The sequence below is a fragment of the Astatotilapia calliptera genome, chromosome 2 (assembly GCF_964374335.1).
Source record: "Astatotilapia calliptera chromosome 2, fAstCal68.1, whole genome shotgun sequence".
NCBI lineage: Eukaryota > Metazoa > Chordata > Actinopteri > Cichliformes > Cichlidae > Astatotilapia > Astatotilapia calliptera.
Window position 1 is genome coordinate 30,540,629 of NC_137423.1, and position 21,253 is coordinate 30,561,881.

Consider the following 21,253-nt stretch of genomic DNA (forward strand, 5'->3'; position numbering starts at 1 on the left):
CCTAATGAGTGAGGATCCTTGGCGAGAGTGGATACATGAAGGGATATTTTTCATATTTGGCGTTTCTTTCCAGGAAGTATAAATCAGGATTTCATACTTTTGTATAAACAGCGATGGCTGCTCGAAGACAATGGGATAATATTTGGAGTCTGTTTTTCAGCCTTCTTTGTCTCTGTGAATGGTCCGTGGCTCAGATATCCTATTCCATTTTTGAGGAGGTGGACAAAGGCGCTGCGGTGGGAAATCTAGCGAAGGATTTAAATCTTAGTGTGCAGCAGCTTCAGTCAGCGGGTCTTCAGATTACATCTGGGTATAAACCCCCGTATTTTGATATCAATCTTGAATCTGGAGTACTTTTCGTTAGCGAGAGAATTGATCGGGAGGAGCTATGTCCTAATACGGTAAAGTGCTCTTTAAATATCGAGGCCATACTGAGTAACCCTCGCAGTCTTCATCGAATTGAAGTTGTAATCAATGATATTAATGACAATGCCCCGTCTTTTCAAGAAGATATATCTACAATTGATATGTATGAGTCCTCATATGTCGGAGAAAGGCATCCATTGCCGATAGCGCATGACCCAGATGTTGGCGCTAACTCAGTGAAGACTTATAAATTGAACGCGAATGATTATTTCTCTTTAGATATACAGAGTACTGGCGACCAGAGTGTGTCTGCTGAGTTGGTGCTGCAGAAAGCCTTAGATCGAGAAAAACAAGCTGTTATTGAGCTCACTCTGACTGCGATAGACGGAGGAAAATCTCCCAAAACGGGGACTTTGCAAATACAAGTTAATGTTCTGGATGTGAACGATAATTCACCCGTGTTCAGTAAATCTCTCTACAAAGTCCAAGTAATTGAAAATGCAAATATTGGCACACCGTTACTAACACTCACTGCGAGTGATTTAGATGATGGTATTAATGGTCAGGTTGTCTACACATTTACAGAAAGAGGACGTTTAAACCCTGATGACAAATTTTCCCTGAATAATAATACTGGGGAAATTACTGTGCGAGGAAATATTGATTATGAGGAAAACCAAGCATTTGAGATCCGCGTTCAAGCCCGAGACAGAGGAACTCCTCCTCGCAGTGCACATGGCAAAGTTTTAGTTGAAGTCATTGACGTTAATGACAATGCTCCAGAAATCTCAGTGTCTTCAATCATGAGTTCAGTGAAAGAGGACGCCGAAATAGGCACAGCTGTTGCTATGGTGACTATCACTGATCAAGACGGGGGTAAAAATGGCCTCACAAACTGTAAGATAACAGGTTCTGTGCCATTTAAATTAAAATCCAACTATAAAAACTATTATTCTTTGCTAGTGGACAGGCTTCTTGACAGAGAGACTGTTTCCCGATATGATATATATATTGTAGCTACAGATGAAGGGACGCCCTCTCTGTCCAGCACAACTGTTATCACTATTCACGTTTCTGATGTAAATGACAACCCTCCTAAATTCCCGAACTCTCCAATTACTCTGTATGTGAAAGAGAATAGTCCGATTGGAACTACTATTCATAAACTGACAACAACAGATCTGGATTTAAATGAAAACGCAAAATCAATGTATCATTTAATTAGCAGCTCTTCCAAGACCATGCAAATGGCTTCAATGGTAACTGTTAATTCAGAGACTGGAGATATAGTCAGCCTGCACTCGTTTAACTACGAGGAGTTAAAAACTTTCCACTTTAAAGTTCAGGCCACAGACTCTGGTGTTCCTCCACTTACAAGCAACGTCACTGTCAACATTTTAATCCTGGATGAAAATGATAATACTCCAACAATTCTCGCTCCTTACTCTGAGCATGGCTCCGTTAACAGTGAGAATATCCCCTATTCTGCTGAAGCGGGATACTTTGTGGCAAAGATCAGGGCTGTAGACGCAGACTCTGGATACAATGCGCTGCTTTCTTATCACCTGTCTGAGCCCAAAGGAAACAACTTGTTCAAGATCGGAACGAGCACCGGGGAGATCAGGACTAGGAGGAGAATGAGTGACAATGACCTCAAAACTCACCCCTTGGTGGTCTTGGTCTCTGATAACGGAGAACCCTCCCTGTCAGCTACTGTGTCGATTGATGTGGTGGTGGTTGAAAGCACGGCTGAAATCCAGACTCAGTTCAGACATGTGCCTGTAAAGGAGGACAGCTTCTCGGATTTGAACCTGTACCTGCTGATCGCCATTGTGTCGGTGTCCGTCATCTTTCTGCTCAGCCTCATCACTTTAATAGCAGTCAGATGCCACAGGACAGACGGCACTTTCAGCAGGTACAGCGCCCCCATGATCACCACCCACCCTGACGGGAGCTGGTCTTACTCTAAAGCTACTCAGCAGTATGACGTGTGTTTCAGCTCAGACACGCTCAAGAGTGACGTGGTGGTCTTCCCCGCCCCGTTTCCGCCTGTAGATGCAGAACTGATCAGTATTAACGGAGGTGACACTTTTACCAAGACTCAGACTTTACCTAACAAAGAGAAGGTAAGGGTAAACTTTCTTTTCTGAACCTTTTAGGTCAACCGTAGCATAAAAAAATTGCACCTGTACTTCACGGAGACACTTACAAGGACCCAGGCTGAACCTGTTAAAGCGGTATTTAACATTTCCAGTTGTGTTATTTCATTACAGAAATTAACCAGTATATTAAGTACAATTTGGAGAACATTTTATATTTTCTGTTTTATTTTCGTTTTATACATACACAGTGTGGATTCGGTGGTGTGTATATGTGTTTTTTGTTCTGTTCATTATCAGACGAAATCAATCAACTTGTGAATTTAATTTACATATAGTATTAAATTAATTTAGTAACATTTCAGATGCATTTTACCAACAGTAAAAAAGAAGGTGAAATACTAAGAATCGCTCACAAACATCCGTTGACTATTTATGAAAGAGATATTGTGACAGTTGTGGCAGATGTCCACGTGGTGGCGCCGCAGACTGTGACACTGAGATTTCTGTGTTGTAGTTTCGTGCTCCTCCCAGTTGTACAAGAGGATGTGGCTCTCCGGGCTTTTTGACAAAAACGGCAAGGACGGTGCGAAAGGACCGAGGGTGTATATATTATTTTGTACATGTAGGTGTACACTATAATTTAGCGCATATCTGAAAGTGTATTTATAGTAACTATAGAAATTGTGAAAAGGTGACCTTGTTGGGATCTGCGTTTCAATTACGTTGTGGATTTATGCATGTACCAATGAGGATGTCTATTGTTTCATATCTGGTGCTTGTGCTGCTGGAGTGTTGTCGGGAAGCGCAATCTGTGCAGCTCTCATATTCCGTGTTTGAGGAAGTGGATGTGGGGACTTCTGTGGGAAATATCGCTAAGGATTTAAATCTCAGCCTTCAGGAACTGGAATCTCGCATGTTTCAGATTGTCAGCGGCTCGAAAAGAAAATATTTCGAGGTAAATCTAAAAACCGGTGCTCTCTATGTTAATGAGAGAGTAGACAGAGAGGAGCTCTGTGCGAAGACCCTAAAATGCACAGTCAATGTAGAAGCTGTGATAAACAATCCTTTAAAGCTCTATCGCGTAGAAATAAATATTCTAGATGTCAACGACAACGACCCGTTATTCACGGAAAGGTCTCAGATTATAGACATAGCAGAGAATACTCTGCCTGGGATGAAATTCGCTTTGTCTGAGCCTATTGATGCAGATGTGGGGAAGAATATGGTTAACGCTTTTAAGCTGACGCCGAATGAATATTTTTCTCTCGCTACTATCAAAGGCGGAGAAAGCGTCTATGCCGAACTAGTCTTACAGAAAACGCTGGACAGAGAGAAGCAGCCTGTGATAAATCTCACAGTGATTGCTACAGATGGAGGGACTCCATCCAGATCTGGCACGTCACTAGTTATTATACACGTTTTAGATATAAACGATAACCCACCAGTGTTTAGTACCCCCTTGTACAAAACTCGTTTATTCGAGAACACACCAATCGGGACAAATGTGATTACACTAAATGCAACAGACGCAGATCAGGGAACAAACGGTGAGATAATGTATTCTTTGAGAAGTAAAGGGCAGGATCGTATATTAGAGATTTTTCACATTGATCCTGTAATGGGGGTGATCACAGTCAAAGCTAATGTTGATTATGAGGAATATACAGCGTTTGAGATCCGCGCAGAAGCTAACGATAAGGCCCAGCCACCGATGTCTGCTCACTGTAAGGTGCTGGTTGAGGTAATAGACGTAAATGACAACGCCCCGGCGATAACAGTGACGTCACTCCTCAGCAGCGTCAAGGAGGACGCAGGTGTAGGTACTGCGATAGCACTTGTATCCGTACTCGACCGCGATGGAGGTAAGAATGGGGAAATTAAATGTAAAATAAAAAATGATGTTCCCTTTAAACTAGAAACCAACTACAAAAACTATTATTCTTTAGTCGTTGACGGGGCCCTTGACAGAGAAATTACCTCCCAATACAACGTTACAGTTTCAGCGACCGATGAAGGGAGTCCGCCCTTAATGAACACAACTGTGATTACTATTCGCGTTTCTGATATAAACGACAATTCGCCTAATTTCTCAGAATCGGTTGTTAATGTCTACGTCAAAGAAAACAGTAAAGTTGGGGAGATTATTAAAAGGGTAACTGCACATGATGCGGACACTGACCGGAATAGTCAGGTGAGATATTCATTTTTAGAGAGTAACAGTAAATCAGTGCCGGTGTCTACAATGGTAAACATTAACGCAGAGACTGGAGACATAATCAGTCTGCAGTCTTTTAACTATGAGGAGTTAAAAAGTTTTCAGTTTAAAGTTCAGGCCACAGACTCTGGTGTTCCTCCGCTCAGCAGCAACGTGACTGTTAACATTTTAATCCTGGATGAAAATGATAATAATCCAACAATTCTGGCTCCTTACTCTGAGCATGGCTCCGTTAACAGTGAGAGCATCCTCTATTCTGCTGAAGCGGGATACTTTGTGGCAAAGATCAGGGCTGTAGACGCAGACTCTGGATACAATGCGCTGCTTTCTTATCACCTGTCTGAGCCCAAAGGAAACAACTTGTTCAGGATCGGAACCAGCACCGGGGAGATCAGGACTAGGAGGAGAATGAGTGACAATGACCTCAAAACTCACCCCTTGGTGGTCTTGGTCTCTGATAACGGAGAACCCTCCCTGTCAGCTACTGTGTCTATTGATGTGGTGGTGGTTGAAAGCACGGCTGAAATCCAGACTCCGTTCAGACATGTGCCTGTAAAGGAGGACAGCTTCTCGGATTTGAACCTGTATCTGCTGATTGCCATTGTGTCGGTGTCCGTCATCTTTTTGCTCAGCCTCATCACTTTAATAGCAGTCAGATGCCATAGGACAGACGGCACTTTCAGCGGGTACAGCGCCCCCATGATCACCACCCACCCTGACGGGAGCTGGTCTTACTCTAAAGCTACTCAGCAGTATGACGTGTGTTTCAGCTCAGACACGCTCAAGAGTGACGTAGTGGTCTTCCCCGCCCCGTTTCCACCTGTAGATGGAGAACTGATCAGTATTAACGGAGGAGACACTTTTACCAGGACTCAGACTTTACCTAACAAAGAGAAGGTAAGATGCTTTCAACCACTAATTCCAGTTAAAGGGATACCACCCCTGTCTGTATTTTGATACCCACACATAGCATAATACTGTAATGTCAGTGTACATGGTTTAATGCAAAATTCGTACATTCATACAGAAAAGTAGATTACATACGTTTTTATTAGTGTAATGCTGCAAATATGACTTCCCTCACTGAAGTATTTTCTTAATCAATCGACTATATGAAAAGTGCTGGTCTAACACAGTAAATAACTAGTAATTATATGGTCTGAAGCTGCATAATGGGAAAGGCGCTCTCCGCGGTGCTGATTTCTCTTTGTCTGCGAGTCTTTCGTGTTTAGCTTCATGTCCTAAAATAGCTTATCTGTGAGTCTCAACACCATAAACTTGTATAAATAAAATTTTGAAGTTACATGCCCATAAATGATCAGCTGGTCCATAATTTGTACCATATAATTTACAGTACCTAATATGTTCACCTGGAAAGGCAAAATCGTTGGTTATATAACTTGTAATGTTTTAACTGAATGTGAAGATTTTCTCTTTTCTAATTAACAAAACTCTTCCCTGATTGCGTAGTTCCAATTTACCTGGCTTTTTTTAGTGTGCACGACGTTTTCTGCAACACAAAAAGTTAATATCTTATGACATCTGATATTCGTGATCCATTTCTGGTGTGTTTGGGAAAACAAACAATCTCTAAATATTAAACTGTTGTCGATAAAAGGAACACTAGATGTCGCCCAAGACCACAAACTCACTGATGTAAATTATGAGTTAAAGCTCCACCTTCACTGTTGGTGAAATAAGAGACAGCCTCTGCGTTTCTGTCCGGGTTAGTAAATCGCCTCGTCATGAACGATGGTATCTACATTTAGAGAGCTTGGTAGTCTTTCGGATATTTGTCTGCATTAGTGAATGAAGTGCGTTTATTTCTCTGGAATAATATCTACAAAACAGAATGAGTCTCCGACACCACAGAGAGGGGGAATGGATGTTGTTCGCCATTACTCTTTGTTTATCCGGCTACTGTGTTGCTCAGATTTCCTACTCCGTTTCTGAGGAGGTGGACAAAGGCACGGTAGTGGGGAATATCGCGAAGGATTTGAACATTAATACACAACAACTGGAGGAACGAGGATTTCGGATTGTATCGGGATACAGTAAGGCATATTTTGAGGCTAATTTACGGACAGGAGCTTTGTTCGTTGGCGAAAGAATAGACCGAGAAGAGCTTTGTCCTAATTTACCAAAGTGTTCTTTAAGTATAGAGGGACTGTTAAACCATCCCATGAATATTTATCGCGTTGAAGTCAGCATTGTGGACGTCAACGATAACGCTCCGACATTCCTTGAACAAATCCATGTGTTTAATATCTCCGAATCATCTTCAACGGGAGAGAGGTATCCGCTCCCGGCAGCTCAGGATGCAGACACTGGCAGCAATTCAGTGAAATCCTACAAATTAAGTCCAAACGAGCATTTCTCCATAGATGTCAGTAGCGGAGGAGACCATTTGTCTGCTGAGTTAGTGCTGCAAAAAGCTTTAGATCGAGAGAAACAATCCGCTATTAAACTAACATTGACAGCCGTTGATGGGGGAAAGCCTGTGAGATCTGGCACCATGCAGATTTTTGTGAATGTCATAGACGTTAACGATAACACGCCTTCATTTAGTAAGCCGCTTCATAAAGTAATCGTCAGTGAAAGTGTGCCTATAGGTACAACAATACTCAAATTAAATGCAACAGACTTGGACGAGGGTTCAAACTCAGACGTCAGGTATTCTTTACTGAAAAGAGGAAATGTAGATTCCCCTGAAAAGTTCATTGTTATTCCTGAGAGCGGTGAAATCATTGTGAAGGGTAATCTGGATTACGAGGAAAACACTGCATATGAATTACGAGTGCGCGCTAGCGACCAAGGCGCTTCCCCTCGTAGCGGTTATTCTAAAGTGCTGTTAGAGATTGTTGATGTCAATGACAATGCACCACAGATTTCAGTAACTTCACTTATGAGCCCAGTAAAGGAAAATGCTGAAATTGGAACAGTAGTTGCACTTGTGACTGTAACGGATAAAGACGGGGGGCAAAATGGCCTCACCAGTTGTAAATTGAAAGATTCCATCCCATTTAAATTAAAGTCAAATTACAAAAACTATTACTCAATAGTAGTTAACGGTCAGCTTGACAGGGAGACTTTATCACAATACAGTGTAACTATAATCGCTACCGATGAAGGCAGTCCGCCTCTTTCAAGCAGTGCTGTAATCACTGTGCACATTTCTGATGTTAATGATAATGTACCGAGTTTTCCAGATGGCTATATTAATATTTACGTGAAAGAGAACAGTAAAGTGGGAGACATAATCACAAAAGTGACAGCGTGTGACGCTGACACAAATGAAAATGCTAAATTAACGTATTCGTTAATAGAGAACTATCCGAAAGAATTTTCGATTTCAACTGTTTTAAACATAAACTCAGAGACTGGAGACATAATCAGCCTGCAGTCTTTTAATTACGAGGAGCTGAAAATGTTCCAGTTTAAAGTTCAGGCCACAGACTCTGGTGTTCCTCCACTCAGCAGCAACGTGACTGTCAACGTTTTAATCCTGGATGAAAATGACAACAGTCCCACGATTCTCGCGCCATATTCTCAGCACGGCTCCGTTAACAGTGAGAGCATCCCCTACTCTGCTGAAGCGGGATACTTTGTAGCAAAGATCAGGGCTGTAGACGCAGACTCTGGATACAATGCGCTGCTCTCGTATCACCTGTCTGAGCCCAAAGGAAACAACCTGTTCAGGATCGGAACCAGCACCGGGGAGATCAGGACTAAGAGGAGAATGAGTGACAATGACCTCAAAACTCATCCCTTGGTGGTCTTGGTCTCTGATAATGGAGAACCCTCCCTGTCAGCTACTGTGTCGATTGATGTGGTGGTGGTTGAAAGCACGGTTGAAATCCAGACTCAGTTCAGACATGTGCCTGTAAAGGAGGACAGCTTCTCGGATTTGAACCTGTATCTGCTGATCGCCATTGTGTCGGTGTCCGTCATCTTTCTGCTCAGCCTCATCACTTTAATAGCAGTCAGATGCCACAGGACAGACGGCACTTTCAGCAGGTACAGCGCCCCCATGATCACCACCCACCCTGACGGGAGCTGGTCTTACTCTAAAGCTACTCAGCAGTATGACGTGTGTTTCAGCTCAGACACACTCAAGAGTGACGTAGTGGTTTTCCCCGCCCCGTTTCCACCTGTAGATGGAGAACTGATCAGTATTAACGGAGGAGACACTTTTACCAGGACTCAGACATTACCTAACAAAGAGAAGGTATGTGCTTTTGAGTTTTTATTCGAGTGCTTTCTGTTTACAATTTAGATTTTATATTCACCGCATCATCAGACTCTCAAATTAAAGCAACGAAAAAGTAGGAATCCCCCGGTTGTCATAGCCGTTAATATCACCGCTTATTGTAATATCAGCACTCACGATTAACCTTCTTATCTACCACACTTCGAGAACAAAGCGATCGTGCCCATTTTGTTCCCCTGTTTTTTTAGATTCCTGTCTGCTTAACAAATCATTGTTCATGCTGGTGGCTACAGCGCTATCCGTGGTGCTGAAACAAAGATGCAACGTTACGATTGAACTCTCAGTGCCAGTATACTCAGAACCTTTTTTTTTTTTTTATTAAAATTAGTTAAAAGCACAAGGTCATATTTTGGCGAAGAGGTGTTTTCTTTTTTTATTATTATTATTATTGTATCACTTCTGTTTTATTTCATTTTAATTTGCTGTGAATTCACTTTCTTTCTAAATACACTGCACTACTGAGGTAATATTCTAGCCTTTAATGCCTCTTCAGAGTTTCGGGTTCATGTCTAAAAACGGATATGCGCAAATATTTAAGTATTATATATAAAAACTGACAACTGACCAAGACAAAAACTCTAAGACTGGAAATGTAATTGTAAAATATTTGTAATGCAACAAATCATGGGGGCTTAATGTTGCTCATATTTCTCTTGAGTCGTCTAACATTTGCCACACGGTGTCGTTGGAGACCGTAGAAACAATTGTATATCTATAACTCCACCCTGTACGGGAATACTGAGGCCGTCATTGGACACCAGTTTAAAGACACACTGGGACTATACTGTGGCGAGAAGGGCTGCTGCTGCTGGATAATGGTGTTTATAGCGGATATTTACAGGATATAGAATCATCTGGATTTACAGATTTATGCGTTGACTGTTCAACTATGGGAAACCGAGATTGTGCATGGATTCATATGGTTATACTTCTTTGTCTCTGTCACTGGTCTGCTTCACAATTATCGTACTCCATTTCCGAGGAGACGAACAAAGGCACTGTGGTAGGGAATGTCGCAAAGGACTTAAACCTCAATGTACAAGAGCTGGAAACCAGGGATCTGCGTATTATTTCGAGTTACAGTAAGAAATATTTTGACGTGAATTTAAGAACCGGAAGCCTCTTTGTTAACGACAGAATTGACAGAGAGGAGCTTTGTCTGAGAACGGTGCAGTGTTCCCTAAGAGTACAGGCTGTTTTAAGCAATCCAGTGAATGTGCATCGCATCGAAGTGACCGTGTTAGATATAAATGATAATTCACCAGAATTCATTGAAAAGTCATTTTCGTTAAATATATCTGAAACAGTCTCAGCAGGAGAACGATACCTACTGCCTATAGCGGAAGATGCAGATTTAGGCAGTAACTCGGTGAAGTCCTACAGGCTGAATCAAAATGAACATTTCTCGCTTGATGTACAGAGCGGTGATGAACATGCAATTTCTGCTGAATTAGTGCTGCAGAAAGCTTTAGATCGAGAAAAACAGTCGGTAGTTAATCTCATTCTGACCGCTGTAGATGGAGGAAAACCTGCCAAATCAGGAACACTTCAAATAACAGTAAACATAATAGATTCCAATGATAATGCGCCGGTGTTTAGCAAATCTCTATATAAAGTGAGAGTGACAGAAAATTCTACACCCGGAACACTTGTGGTTAAGTTAAATGCCACAGATTTAGATGAAGGCATGAACAGTAAACTACTGTATTCTTTCATCAAAAGGGGCAGCAGTGATCCATCAGATATGTTTGATCTCAATTCAGAAAAAGGAGAAATCACAGTGAAAGGTGGATTAGATTATGAAGGGACGCATGCTTATGAAGTCAGAGTACAAGTAAAAGATCACGGCATCTCTCCTCGCAGTGCGCATGCTAAAGTGCTTATAGAAATATTTGATATGAATGATAATCCCCCACTGATATCAGTGACGTCACTAATGACACCGGTAAAAGAAGACGCTGAACTGGGGACTATTGTTGCTTTGATTACAGTGAGTGATAAAGATGGAGGGGAAAATGGTGTAACCAGCTGTAAGGTAGTTGGATCTGTTCCGTTTAATCTCAAGTCCAACTACAAAAATGATTATTCTTTAGTTGTAGATGGACCGCTGGACAGAGAAACCACTTCTGTTTATAATGTCACCGTTACAGCCACAGATGAAGGAAATCCACCTCTGTTCAGTAACAAAGTCATTACTGTTCATGTTTCTGATGTTAATGATAATGCACCTCGATTTACGCAACCTGTTATGGATGTGTATGTGAAGGAAAACAGTCCAACGGGCTCAGTAATTTATACAGTAAATGCCTTTGATGCTGATCTAGATGTTAACGCAAAGGTGACTTACACGCTGTTAGATAGTTCTCTTAAAAACATTCCAGTTTCATCTGTTTTAAATATAAATTCGGAGACTGGGGATATAATCAGTCTGCAGTCTTTTAACTATGAGGAGTTAAAAACGTTCCAGGTTAAAGTTCAGGCCAAAGATTCTGGTGTTCCTCCGCTCAGTAGCAACGTGACTGTCAACGTTTTAATCCTGGATGAAAATGACAACAGACCCACGATTCTCGCGCCATATTCTGAGCATGGCTCCGTTAACAGTGAGAACATCCCCTATTCTGCTGAAGCGGGATACTTTGTAGCAAAGATCAGGGCTGTAGACACAGACTCTGGTTACAATGCGCTGCTTTCTTATCACCTGTCTGAGCCCAAAGGAAACAACTTGTTCAGGATCGGAACCAGCACCGGGGAGATCAGGACTAAGAGGAGATTGAGTGACAATGACCTCAAAACTCACCCCTTGGTGATCTTGGTCTCTGATAACGGAGAACCCTCCCTGTCAGCAACTGTGTCTATTGATGTGGTGGTGGTTGAAAGCACGGCTGAAATCCAGACTCAGTTCAGACATGTGCCTGTAAAGGAGGACAGCTTCTCGGATTTGAACCTGTATCTGCTGATCGCCATTGTGTCGGTGTCCGTCATCTTTCTGCTCAGCCTCATCACTTTAATAGCAGTCAGATGTCACAGGACAGACGGCACTTTCAGCAGGTACAGCGCCCCCATGATCACCACCCACCCTGACGGGAGCTGGTCTTACTCTAAAGCTACTCAGCAGTATGACGTGTGTTTCAGCTCAGACACGCTCAAGAGTGACGTGGTGGTTTTCCCCGCACCCTTTCCACCTGTAGATGGAGAACTGATCAGTATTAACGGAGGAGACACGTTTACCAGGACTCAGACTTTACCTAACAAAGAGAAGGTAGGCAACAAAACACCAACCTTAATCCATCTTCACAAGACTGTTTGACGTTGATACATTATTTTGAACATAAGAGCAATTAAGCTTTGATTTAGCTTTCAGTACTTTCAACACTTAGCCAAAAAATCATTTAAGTGAATTTCTGGGCGCAAAAATTCAATGGTTAATGATATTTTGAGATTTAGTTATTAATTCATTTATTAGTCTTCACAGTTCACAAGAAAAAATAGCTGATCTTTTGTGGCCCTTGATGCCGTGCTATCACCTCCTTTCTTGGAATAATTGTCAGTCATTTTTATGTAATCAACACGGTTCGCCATGTTGACCAAAACCACAAACTCAAATATGTGACAGCTGCTGTCGTTTTCTAGTGATGTGAAAGACGTGAAATTTTATGTGGTGAAAACTCACTGTCCGTGGTGCTAGACGTTGTGCACCAAGCTTTATACGAGGTGATTGTGTAGGATCATTCAATAACACGCTTTTAGTTATTATATATGTATATATATATATGTGTGTGTGTGTGTGTGTGTATAGAGAGAGAGAGAGAGAGAGAGAGAGAGAGAGAGAGAGAGAGAGAGCTTCAAGACTGCCTAGATTTAAAATCAGAATTATAATCTTTGTTAGTGTAAATAATGAATTACTTTAACTGCGTACATGCTTGTTAACTCACTGAAATAATCGAGCTTTTCCACTAACGAGATTTTCCCCTTACATTCTAAATACAACAAGTTTTTATTTCCAAACAAAAACGAAACATTCACTATTGCTTAAGATATTCGGCTATGTAGAATGCTGTTAGTAGTCTTTGTCCACATGATGTCGCAGGAGACCATAGACCTGAATGTATTCATGTAGTTAAAACTCCTCCCTGCACGGGAAAAAATGAAATACTCATCGGCCATTGCACACCCGCGGAAGGTGCTGTGTCCATGAGAGTAGGAGCTCCTTATATAACTTATCGCTTCGGGTGTACATTTCTCAAATGAGGATTAATGTTCACTTGTGTTCACTTCTTTTTGTGGATCAACAATGTATATTCGACCAAAGGAGGAACACGTCTGGATTCGCATTGTTGTGTTTCTTTGTCTTTGGCACTGGGCTGCTTCGCAGTTAGCCTACTCGATTTCCGAGGAGGTGAACAAAGGCACAGTGGTGGGGAATCTCGCAAAGGATTTAAACATCAATGTACAGGAACTAGAAAACAGGGATCTACGCTTGGTTTCCAGTTACAGTAAGACATATCTTAACGTTAACTTACGGAGTGGGAATCTCTTAGTTGAGGAGCGGATAGACCGAGAGGAGCTTTGTCCACTGACTATAAAATGCTCCTTAAAATTACAAGCTTTTCTAAGCAATCCAATGACTGCACATCGCATAGAGGTTATTATATTAGATGTAAACGACAATTCACCTGCATTTCTCGAAAGCAGGTATTACTTAAATATTTCTGAATCATCGTTGACGGGAGAGCGATATCTTCTCCCTGTGGCCGTGGACGCAGACATAGGAAGCAACTCAGTAAAGACCTACAAGCTCAGTCAAAATGAGCATTTCTCACTTGATGTGCAGAGCGGCGGAGAGCACGGTGTGTCTGCTGAGCTGGTGCTGCAAAAAGCTTTGGACCGAGAAAAACAGTCAGTAATCAATCTAATACTGACCGCTGTAGATGGAGGAAAACCTCCAAGAACGGGATCATTGCAGATACATGTGAATGTAATCGATGTAAATGATAATATTCCCGCGTTTAGCAAACTGCTTTATAAAGTGCGTGTCAAAGAAAATGTCACTCCCGGAACACTTGTTATCAAGTTAAATGCCACAGATTTAGATGAAGGCATGAACAGTAAAATCTTATATTCCTTCATCAAACGAGGGAATATTGATCCATCAAATATTTTTGATCTCAATTCAGAAACAGGAGAAATCACAGTGAAGGGTGGATTGGATTATGAGGAGACGCCTGCTTATGAAGTCAGAGTACAAGCAACGGACCAGGGTACCGTTCCTCGTAGTGCACATGCTAAATTACTGATTGAGATAATTGATATGAATGATAATCCCCCACAAATATCAGTGACGTCACTGATAACGCCAGTAAAAGAAGACGCTGAACTGGGGACTATTGTTGCTTTTATTACAGTAAGTGATAAAGATGGAGGGAAGAATGGTGTAACCAGCTGTAAGGTAGTTGGATCTGCTCCGTTTAATCTCAAATCCAACTACAAAAATGATTATTCTTTAGTTGTAGATGGACCGCTGGACAGAGAAACCACTTCTGTTTATAATGTCACCATTACAGCCACGGATGAAGGAGCTCCACCTCTGTTCAGTAACAAAGTCATTACTGTTCATGTTTCTGATGTTAATGATAATCCACCCCGATTTACGGAGCCTTTTATTAGTGTTTATGTCAAAGAAAACAGTCCAACAGGCTCAGTAATTTATACAGTAAATGCCTTCGATGCTGATCTAGATGTTAATGCAAAGGTGACTTACACACTGTTAGATAGTTCTCTTAAAAACATTCCAGTTTCATCTGTTTTAAATATAAATTCAGAAACTGGAGATATAATCACCCTGCAGTCTTTTAACTATGAGGAGTTAAAAACGTTCCAGGTTAAAGTTCAGGCCACAGACTCTGGTGTTCCTCCACTCAGCAGCAACGTCACTGTCAACGTTTTAATCCTGGATGAAAATGACAACAGTCCCACGATTCTCGCGCCATATTCTGAGCATGGCTCCGTTAACAGTGAGAGCATCCCCTATTCTGCTGAAGCGGGATACTTTGTGGCAAAGATCAGGGCTGTAGACGCAGACTCTGGATACAATGCGCTGCTCTCTTATCACCTGTCTGAGCCCAAAGGAAACAACCTGTTCAGGATCGGAACCAGCACCGGGGAGATCAGGACTAAGAGGAGAATGAGTGACAATGACCTCAAAACTCACCCCTTGGTGGTCTTGGTCTCTGATAACGGAGAACCCTCCCTGTCAGCTACTGTGTCTGTTGATGTGGTGGTGGTTGAAAGCACGGCTGAAATCCAGATTCAGTTCAGACATGTGCCTGTAAAGGAGGACAGCTTCTCGGATTTGAACCTGTACCTGCTGATCGCCATTGTGTCGGTGTCCGTCATCTTTCTGCTCAGCCTCATCACTTTAATAGCAGTCAGATGTCACAGGACAGACGGCACTTTCAGCAGGTACAGCGCCCCCATGATCACCACCCACCCTGACGGGAGCTGGTCTTACTCTAAAGCTACTCAGCAGTATGACGTGTGTTTCAGCTCAGACACACTCAAGAGTGACGTAGTGGTTTTCCCCGCCCCGTTTCCGCCTGTAGATGGAGAACTGATCAGTATTAACGGAGGAGACACTTTTACAAGAACTCAGACTTTACCTAACAAAGAGAAGGTAGGTAATTTGAACTTAAGTCTTGTAAAACCTCACAGTGCGATCATAAAATTATTATGTCATTTCCTGTTAACAGTTCTTACATATATACAAATTATACAGCTTCAAGTGAACAATCCTAAGAACCAAAACACTAAGACTGACTTCTTCTTTTTGAGTTTGCTTGACAGAACTTTGGAGCATTTTGCTTAAAATGAGTGACATAATCTGTCGAATAGTGTTTAACCCTTTCATTCTTTTACGAGCGATTTTTAAACTTAAATTAGTGCGTCCAAAATCTAGGAGGCGTCAAGACTACCTTTAGTCACTTAAGTGAATAATTCATGTCCCACAGAGGGTGATTGGTGTTGGTACTTGTCACTGCACTAATAGGCTTTTTTAATCTCGTTGACATATTTATACTTTACTGTTTATATAACTTACAGTGGCTGCCATGGTGACTCAAAGTGCAACACAGGGTGTAGTACCAGGTATCTTATTTTTATTCAAGACGAGTATAGAATATCATGAAAAGTCGCTGTCCGTGGTGCTAGAATGTATGGCGCCATATTTTGAATACGTGCATTTTGTGACATCATTAAGTGAGCAAAGGTTTTGTTTTTCTTCTTCTTCTATTTCTTCTTCGTCTTGATTTTAATACATGTGTACGACTGAAAATTAAGCAATAATGGACTTTGAATAAAAGACAATATGTGTGTTGAATTGTTATAACGTCAAACGAGCTCGTTAGCTCACTGAAATACCGATCTTATCTTTTTTATTGACCGGGTTTCACACAACACAATCAAATTTTTAAATATTTTCATGTCCACACTGACACTAAATGTTCACGGTTTCTATGTAGAATGCTGATAGCAGTCTTTCGCCACTTGATGTCGCAGGAGACCATAGACCTAAATTTGTTTGAATTGTTAAAACTCCTCCCTGCACGGGAAAAAATGAAATCCTCATCGCCCATTGCACACCCGCGGAAGGTGCTGTGACGATGAGAGCAGGAGCTCCTTATATAACTTATCGCTTCGGGTGTACATTTCTCGAATGAGGATTAATGTTCACTTGTGTTCACTTCTTTTTGTGGATCAACAATGTATATTCTACCAAAGGAGGAACACGTCTGGATTCGCATTGTTGTGTTTCTTTGTCTTTGGCACTGGGCTGCTTCGCAGTTAGCCTACTCGATTTCCGAGGAGGTGAACAAAGGCACAGTGGTGGGGAATCTCGCAAAGGATTTAAACATCAATGTACAGGAACTAGAAAACAGGGATCTACGTGTGGTTTCCAGTTACAGTAAGACATATCTTAACGTTAACTTACGGAGTGGGAATCTCTTAGTTGAGGAGCGGATAGACCGAGAGGAGCTTTGTCCACTGACTATAAAATGCTCCTTAAAATTACAAGCTGTTCTAAGCAATCCAATGACTGCACATCGCGTAGAGGTTAATATATTAGATGTAAACGACAATTCACCTGCATTTCTCGAAAACAGGTATTACTTAAATATTTCTGAATCATCGTTGACGGGAGAGCGATATCTTCTCCCTGTGGCCGTAGACGGAGACATAGGAAGCAACTCAGTGAAGACCTACAAGCTCAGTCAAAATGAGCATTTCTCACTTGATGTGCAGAGCGGCGGAGAGCACGGTGTGTCTGCTGAGCTGGTGCTGCAAAAAGCTTTGGACCGAGAAAAACAGTCAGTAATCAATCTAATACTGACCGCTGTAGATGGAGGAAAACCTCCAAGAACGGGATCATTGCAGATACATGTGAATGTAATCGATGTAAATGATAATATTCCCGCGTTTAGCAAACTGCTTTATAAAGTGCGTGTCAAAGAAAATGCCACTCCCGGAACACTTGTTATCAAGTTAAATGCCACAGATTTAGATGAAGGCATGAACAGTAAAATCTTATATTCCTTCATCAAACGAGGGAATATTGATCCATCAAATATTTTTGATCTCAATTCAGAAACAGGAGAAATCACAGTGAAGGGTGGATTGGATTATGAGGAGACGCCTGCTTATGAAGTCAGAGTACAAGCAACGGACCAGGGTCCCGTTCCTCGTAGTGCACATGCTAAATTACTGATTGAGATCGTTGATATGAATGATAATCCCCCACAAATATCAGTGACGTCACTAATGACACCGGTAAAAGAAGACGCTGAACTGGGGACTATTGTTGCTTTGATTACAGTAAGTGATAAAGATGGAGGGAAGAATGGTGTAACCAGCTGTAAGGTAGTTGGATCTGCTCCGTTTAATCTCAAGTCCAACTACAAAAATGATTATTCTTTAGTTGTAGATGGACCGCTGGACAGAGAAACCACTTCTGTTTATAATGTCACCATTACAGCCACAGACGAAGGAGCTCCACCTCTGTCCAGTAACAAAGTCATTACTGTTCATGTTTCTGACGTTAATGATAACGCACCCAAATTTATGGAGACTGTTATTAATGTGTATGTCAAAGAAAACAGTCCAACGGGCTCAATAATTTATACAGTAAATGCCTTCGATGCTGATCTAGATGTTAATGCAAAGGTGACTTACACGCTGTTAGATAGCTCTCTTAAAAGCATTCCAGTTTCATCTGTTTTAAATATAAATTCAGAAACTGGAGATATAATCAGCCTGCAGTCTTTTAACTATGAGGAGTTAAAAACTTTCCACTTTAAAGTTCAGGCCACAGACTCTGGTGTTCCTCCGCTCAGCAGCAATGTGACTGTAAACGTTTTAATCCTGGATGAAAATGACAACAGTCCCACGATTCTCACGCCATATTCTGAGCATGGCTCCGTTAACAGTGAGAACATCCCCTATTCTGCTGAAGCGGGATACTTTGTGGCAAAGATCAGGGCTGTAGACGCAGACTCTGGATACAATGCGCTGCTCTCTTATCACCTGTCTGAGCCCAAAGGAAACAACTTGTTCAGGATCGGAACCAGCACCGGGGAGATCAGGACTAGGAGGAGAATGAGTGACAATGACCTCAAAACTCACCCCTTGGTGGTCTTGGTCTCTGATAACGGAGAACCCTCCCTGTCAGCTACTGTGTCGATTGATGTGGTGGTGGTTGAAAGCACGGCTGAAATCCAGACTCCGTTCAGACATGTGCCTGTAAAGGAGGACAGCTTCTCGGATTTGAACCTGTATCTGCTGATCGCCATTGTGTCGGTGTCCGTCATCTTTCTGCTCAGCCTCATCACTTTAATAGCAGTCAGATGCCATAGGACAGACGGCACTTTCAGCAGGTACAGCGCCCCCATGATCACCACCCACCCTGACGGGAGCTGGTCTTACTCTAAAACTACTCAGCAGTATGACGTGTGTTTCAGCTCAGACACACTCAAGAGTGACGTAGTGGTCTTCCCTGCCCCGTTTCCACCTGTAGATGGAGAACTGATCAGTATTAACGAAGGAGACACTTTTACCAGGACTCAGACTTTACCTAACAAAGAGAAGGTAGGACATTTGTACTTGTTTTGTAAAACGTCATAGTGCGATCATAAAATTATAGCTTCTGCAATTTCTTGTGTAGTTGGTGTAGACATACATACACATTCTGCAGCTTTAGTTGAGCATCAGTTAGGCAATAGTACACCAAGTCTTATTCCCAGTCCTTCAGATTTTCAAACAGTTTGAATAACCTTTGTGGCATTATGCTGAAGATGAGTAGGTCACCTTAAGCTGTAGCATCGCTTTTAAGCTTTTTCAGCATTAAAGACAGCGTGTTATTTTATCTTCATCAATTTTTATTTTCGTTTTGAACTTCAATAACAAAACAGAAAACAAACAAATAAACAAAAAATAAAAAATTATCATATTCTTTCTTCACACACCAAACCCCACAGCAACCACTCTCTCATTACTCCTCTGCCCCTCAAGTTACAGAAAGTCAGTTAGTGAAGGGGGACCAAATACAATTATATTGGTACAATTTATCTAATAAATCATAAGTCACTTTTTCGTAAGATGCCAACTTAACCATCGTCATTAGCCACTCCTCATAGTGAGGGGGTTTCTTTTTGTGCCCATGTCTTAACAAGACCCGTTTTGCCGTAGTAACAGCCAAGATAATCCTTTTTTTTTTTGTATTGCAGGAAAAGTCTCAATCGGAAAGTTCTGTAGTTATACCAAGTATGGACAATTTCGGTGAGATACCAAATCTTTTCAAAACACTGAAAATGACCTCCATTGTGTTTTCCCACCAGTCCTGAAGTGTCAAACAGCTCCAAAGGATATGTAAAATCGAAGCATTTAGACCGTCACATCTCCAGCAATCGTCTGTGGGGGCCAAGTTCCATTTATACAATTGTTGCAGTGTTCAATGCCACTTATGCATTATCTTAAGTTGGATAAATCTACTGCCTATTTCTTTAAACATAGTATTAACGTTATGGAGACATGAGTCCCATTCAACTGAAGATATATCCAATGCCAAGTCCTGGGCCCAATAGCCCTTAACTTTAAGAAGAGGTTCAGCTAACCGACCCTGCAATAAATGATAAAACTTAGAAGTGATACCTTTACCCAAGGATGATCTCGAGAGCAGTACTTCCACAGGACTGCCCACAGGACAACACAAGGGGGTTCCCAGCCACTTCGATAGTGAGCTGTGTATTTGAACATATCTCCACAACTGATTAAGCTGCAAATTATCTCCACAACTTGATCAAAGGTTAAAAAACATTTGGTCCCACAGTCAACCAAAATCTGATAGATGCCTGCCTTACGCCACTGTAGCCAGTCAACCGGTGTCCCTCCAATTAAAATTATTTTATTCCCCCATAAAGTTGCTAAAGGAGATTTAATAAAATCCCAACAACCCGGCTTTTGTAATTTACACCACAATATCTTTGCATTTGCAATTATAGGATGGGTAAGTTTGTGGCTGGTGTCAAACAGTTCCTTTCAAAGAGAAATGCCGCCATTAACTTCCGTCTCTATTTGGGACCAAATGGGTTTGACTGCTGCAGTAGGTAACAAGCTCTAAGTTGTTTCACATTCATCACCCAATAATACCATTTGAAGTTAGGCAGTGAAAATCCTCCTCTCTTTGCACATGCTTGCATTTTCTTAATTCTTTTGTTCTTTTTTTAATGTGACATGGTGCATGTAAATTTACCAGGCTTTAAATGCCTATATGTTTTCTATCACTTCTGTATTTACATAAACGGTTCATTTATTACTGAGTGATAGAGGTTCGTGGCACTATGCTAATATACTACTTTTGACTGCTGAACAACGTTTCAGTGACATTTTGTGATCTACGCTGATTGCCATGGTGACTGAGCCTTAAACGTTGACTTTTTGTAGCAGTTGTCATTTTGTTGTAATGTTCAGTGACTGTGCTTGAATGTGGTGAAAACTCGCTGTCCGTGGTATTAGACGGTACGTTGCCCTGTTTAGGACGTATGGATGTTGTGTTTTCATACACTAAAAAACAAAACATTTTCCTTTCATTCTTTAAAAAAAATCATATTACTAAGGAATAACTATTTCTGGAATTCGAATCAAAGTAATCATTTACGTTGAATTTTCATAATGTTACAGATGTTCCTTTAGTCACGGAAATAGCGAGTTTTTTTTATCAACCAGATTTCTCGCTTACAATCAAAATATTAATAT

At 41.4% G+C, this 21,253-nt stretch overlaps 1 protein-coding gene and 1 pseudogene across 41 annotated transcripts in view; both read left to right on the top strand.

The window, feature by feature from the left end:
• LOC113037086 (protocadherin alpha-C2-like) overlaps positions 1-21,253 on the top strand; it is a 208,368-nt gene that overhangs the window by 139,552 nt on the left and 47,563 nt on the right. The window contains exon 1 of one of the 40 annotated variants that reach the window (XM_026193888.2): positions 478-2,492. The exons of 34 other annotated variants lie outside the window; for them this stretch is intronic. In XM_026193888.2, coding sequence (XP_026049673.2) covers positions 528-2,492 — 1,965 coding nt within the window. In that variant the 5' untranslated portion in view covers positions 478-527. Of the gene's footprint in view, positions 1-477; positions 2,493-6,199; positions 8,912-9,714; positions 12,213-13,149; positions 15,624-16,259; positions 19,088-21,253 lie in introns of those variants that run through there. 5 more of the 40 variants (XM_080288707.1, XM_026193905.2, XM_080288628.1 and 2 more) reach the window with 5 other exon arrangements.
• Positions 3,015-6,055, top strand: LOC113037289 (protocadherin alpha-3 pseudogene; annotated as a pseudogene). Its single transcript, XR_013901851.1, has one exon. The product of XR_013901851.1 is annotated as a protocadherin alpha-3 pseudogene (transcript).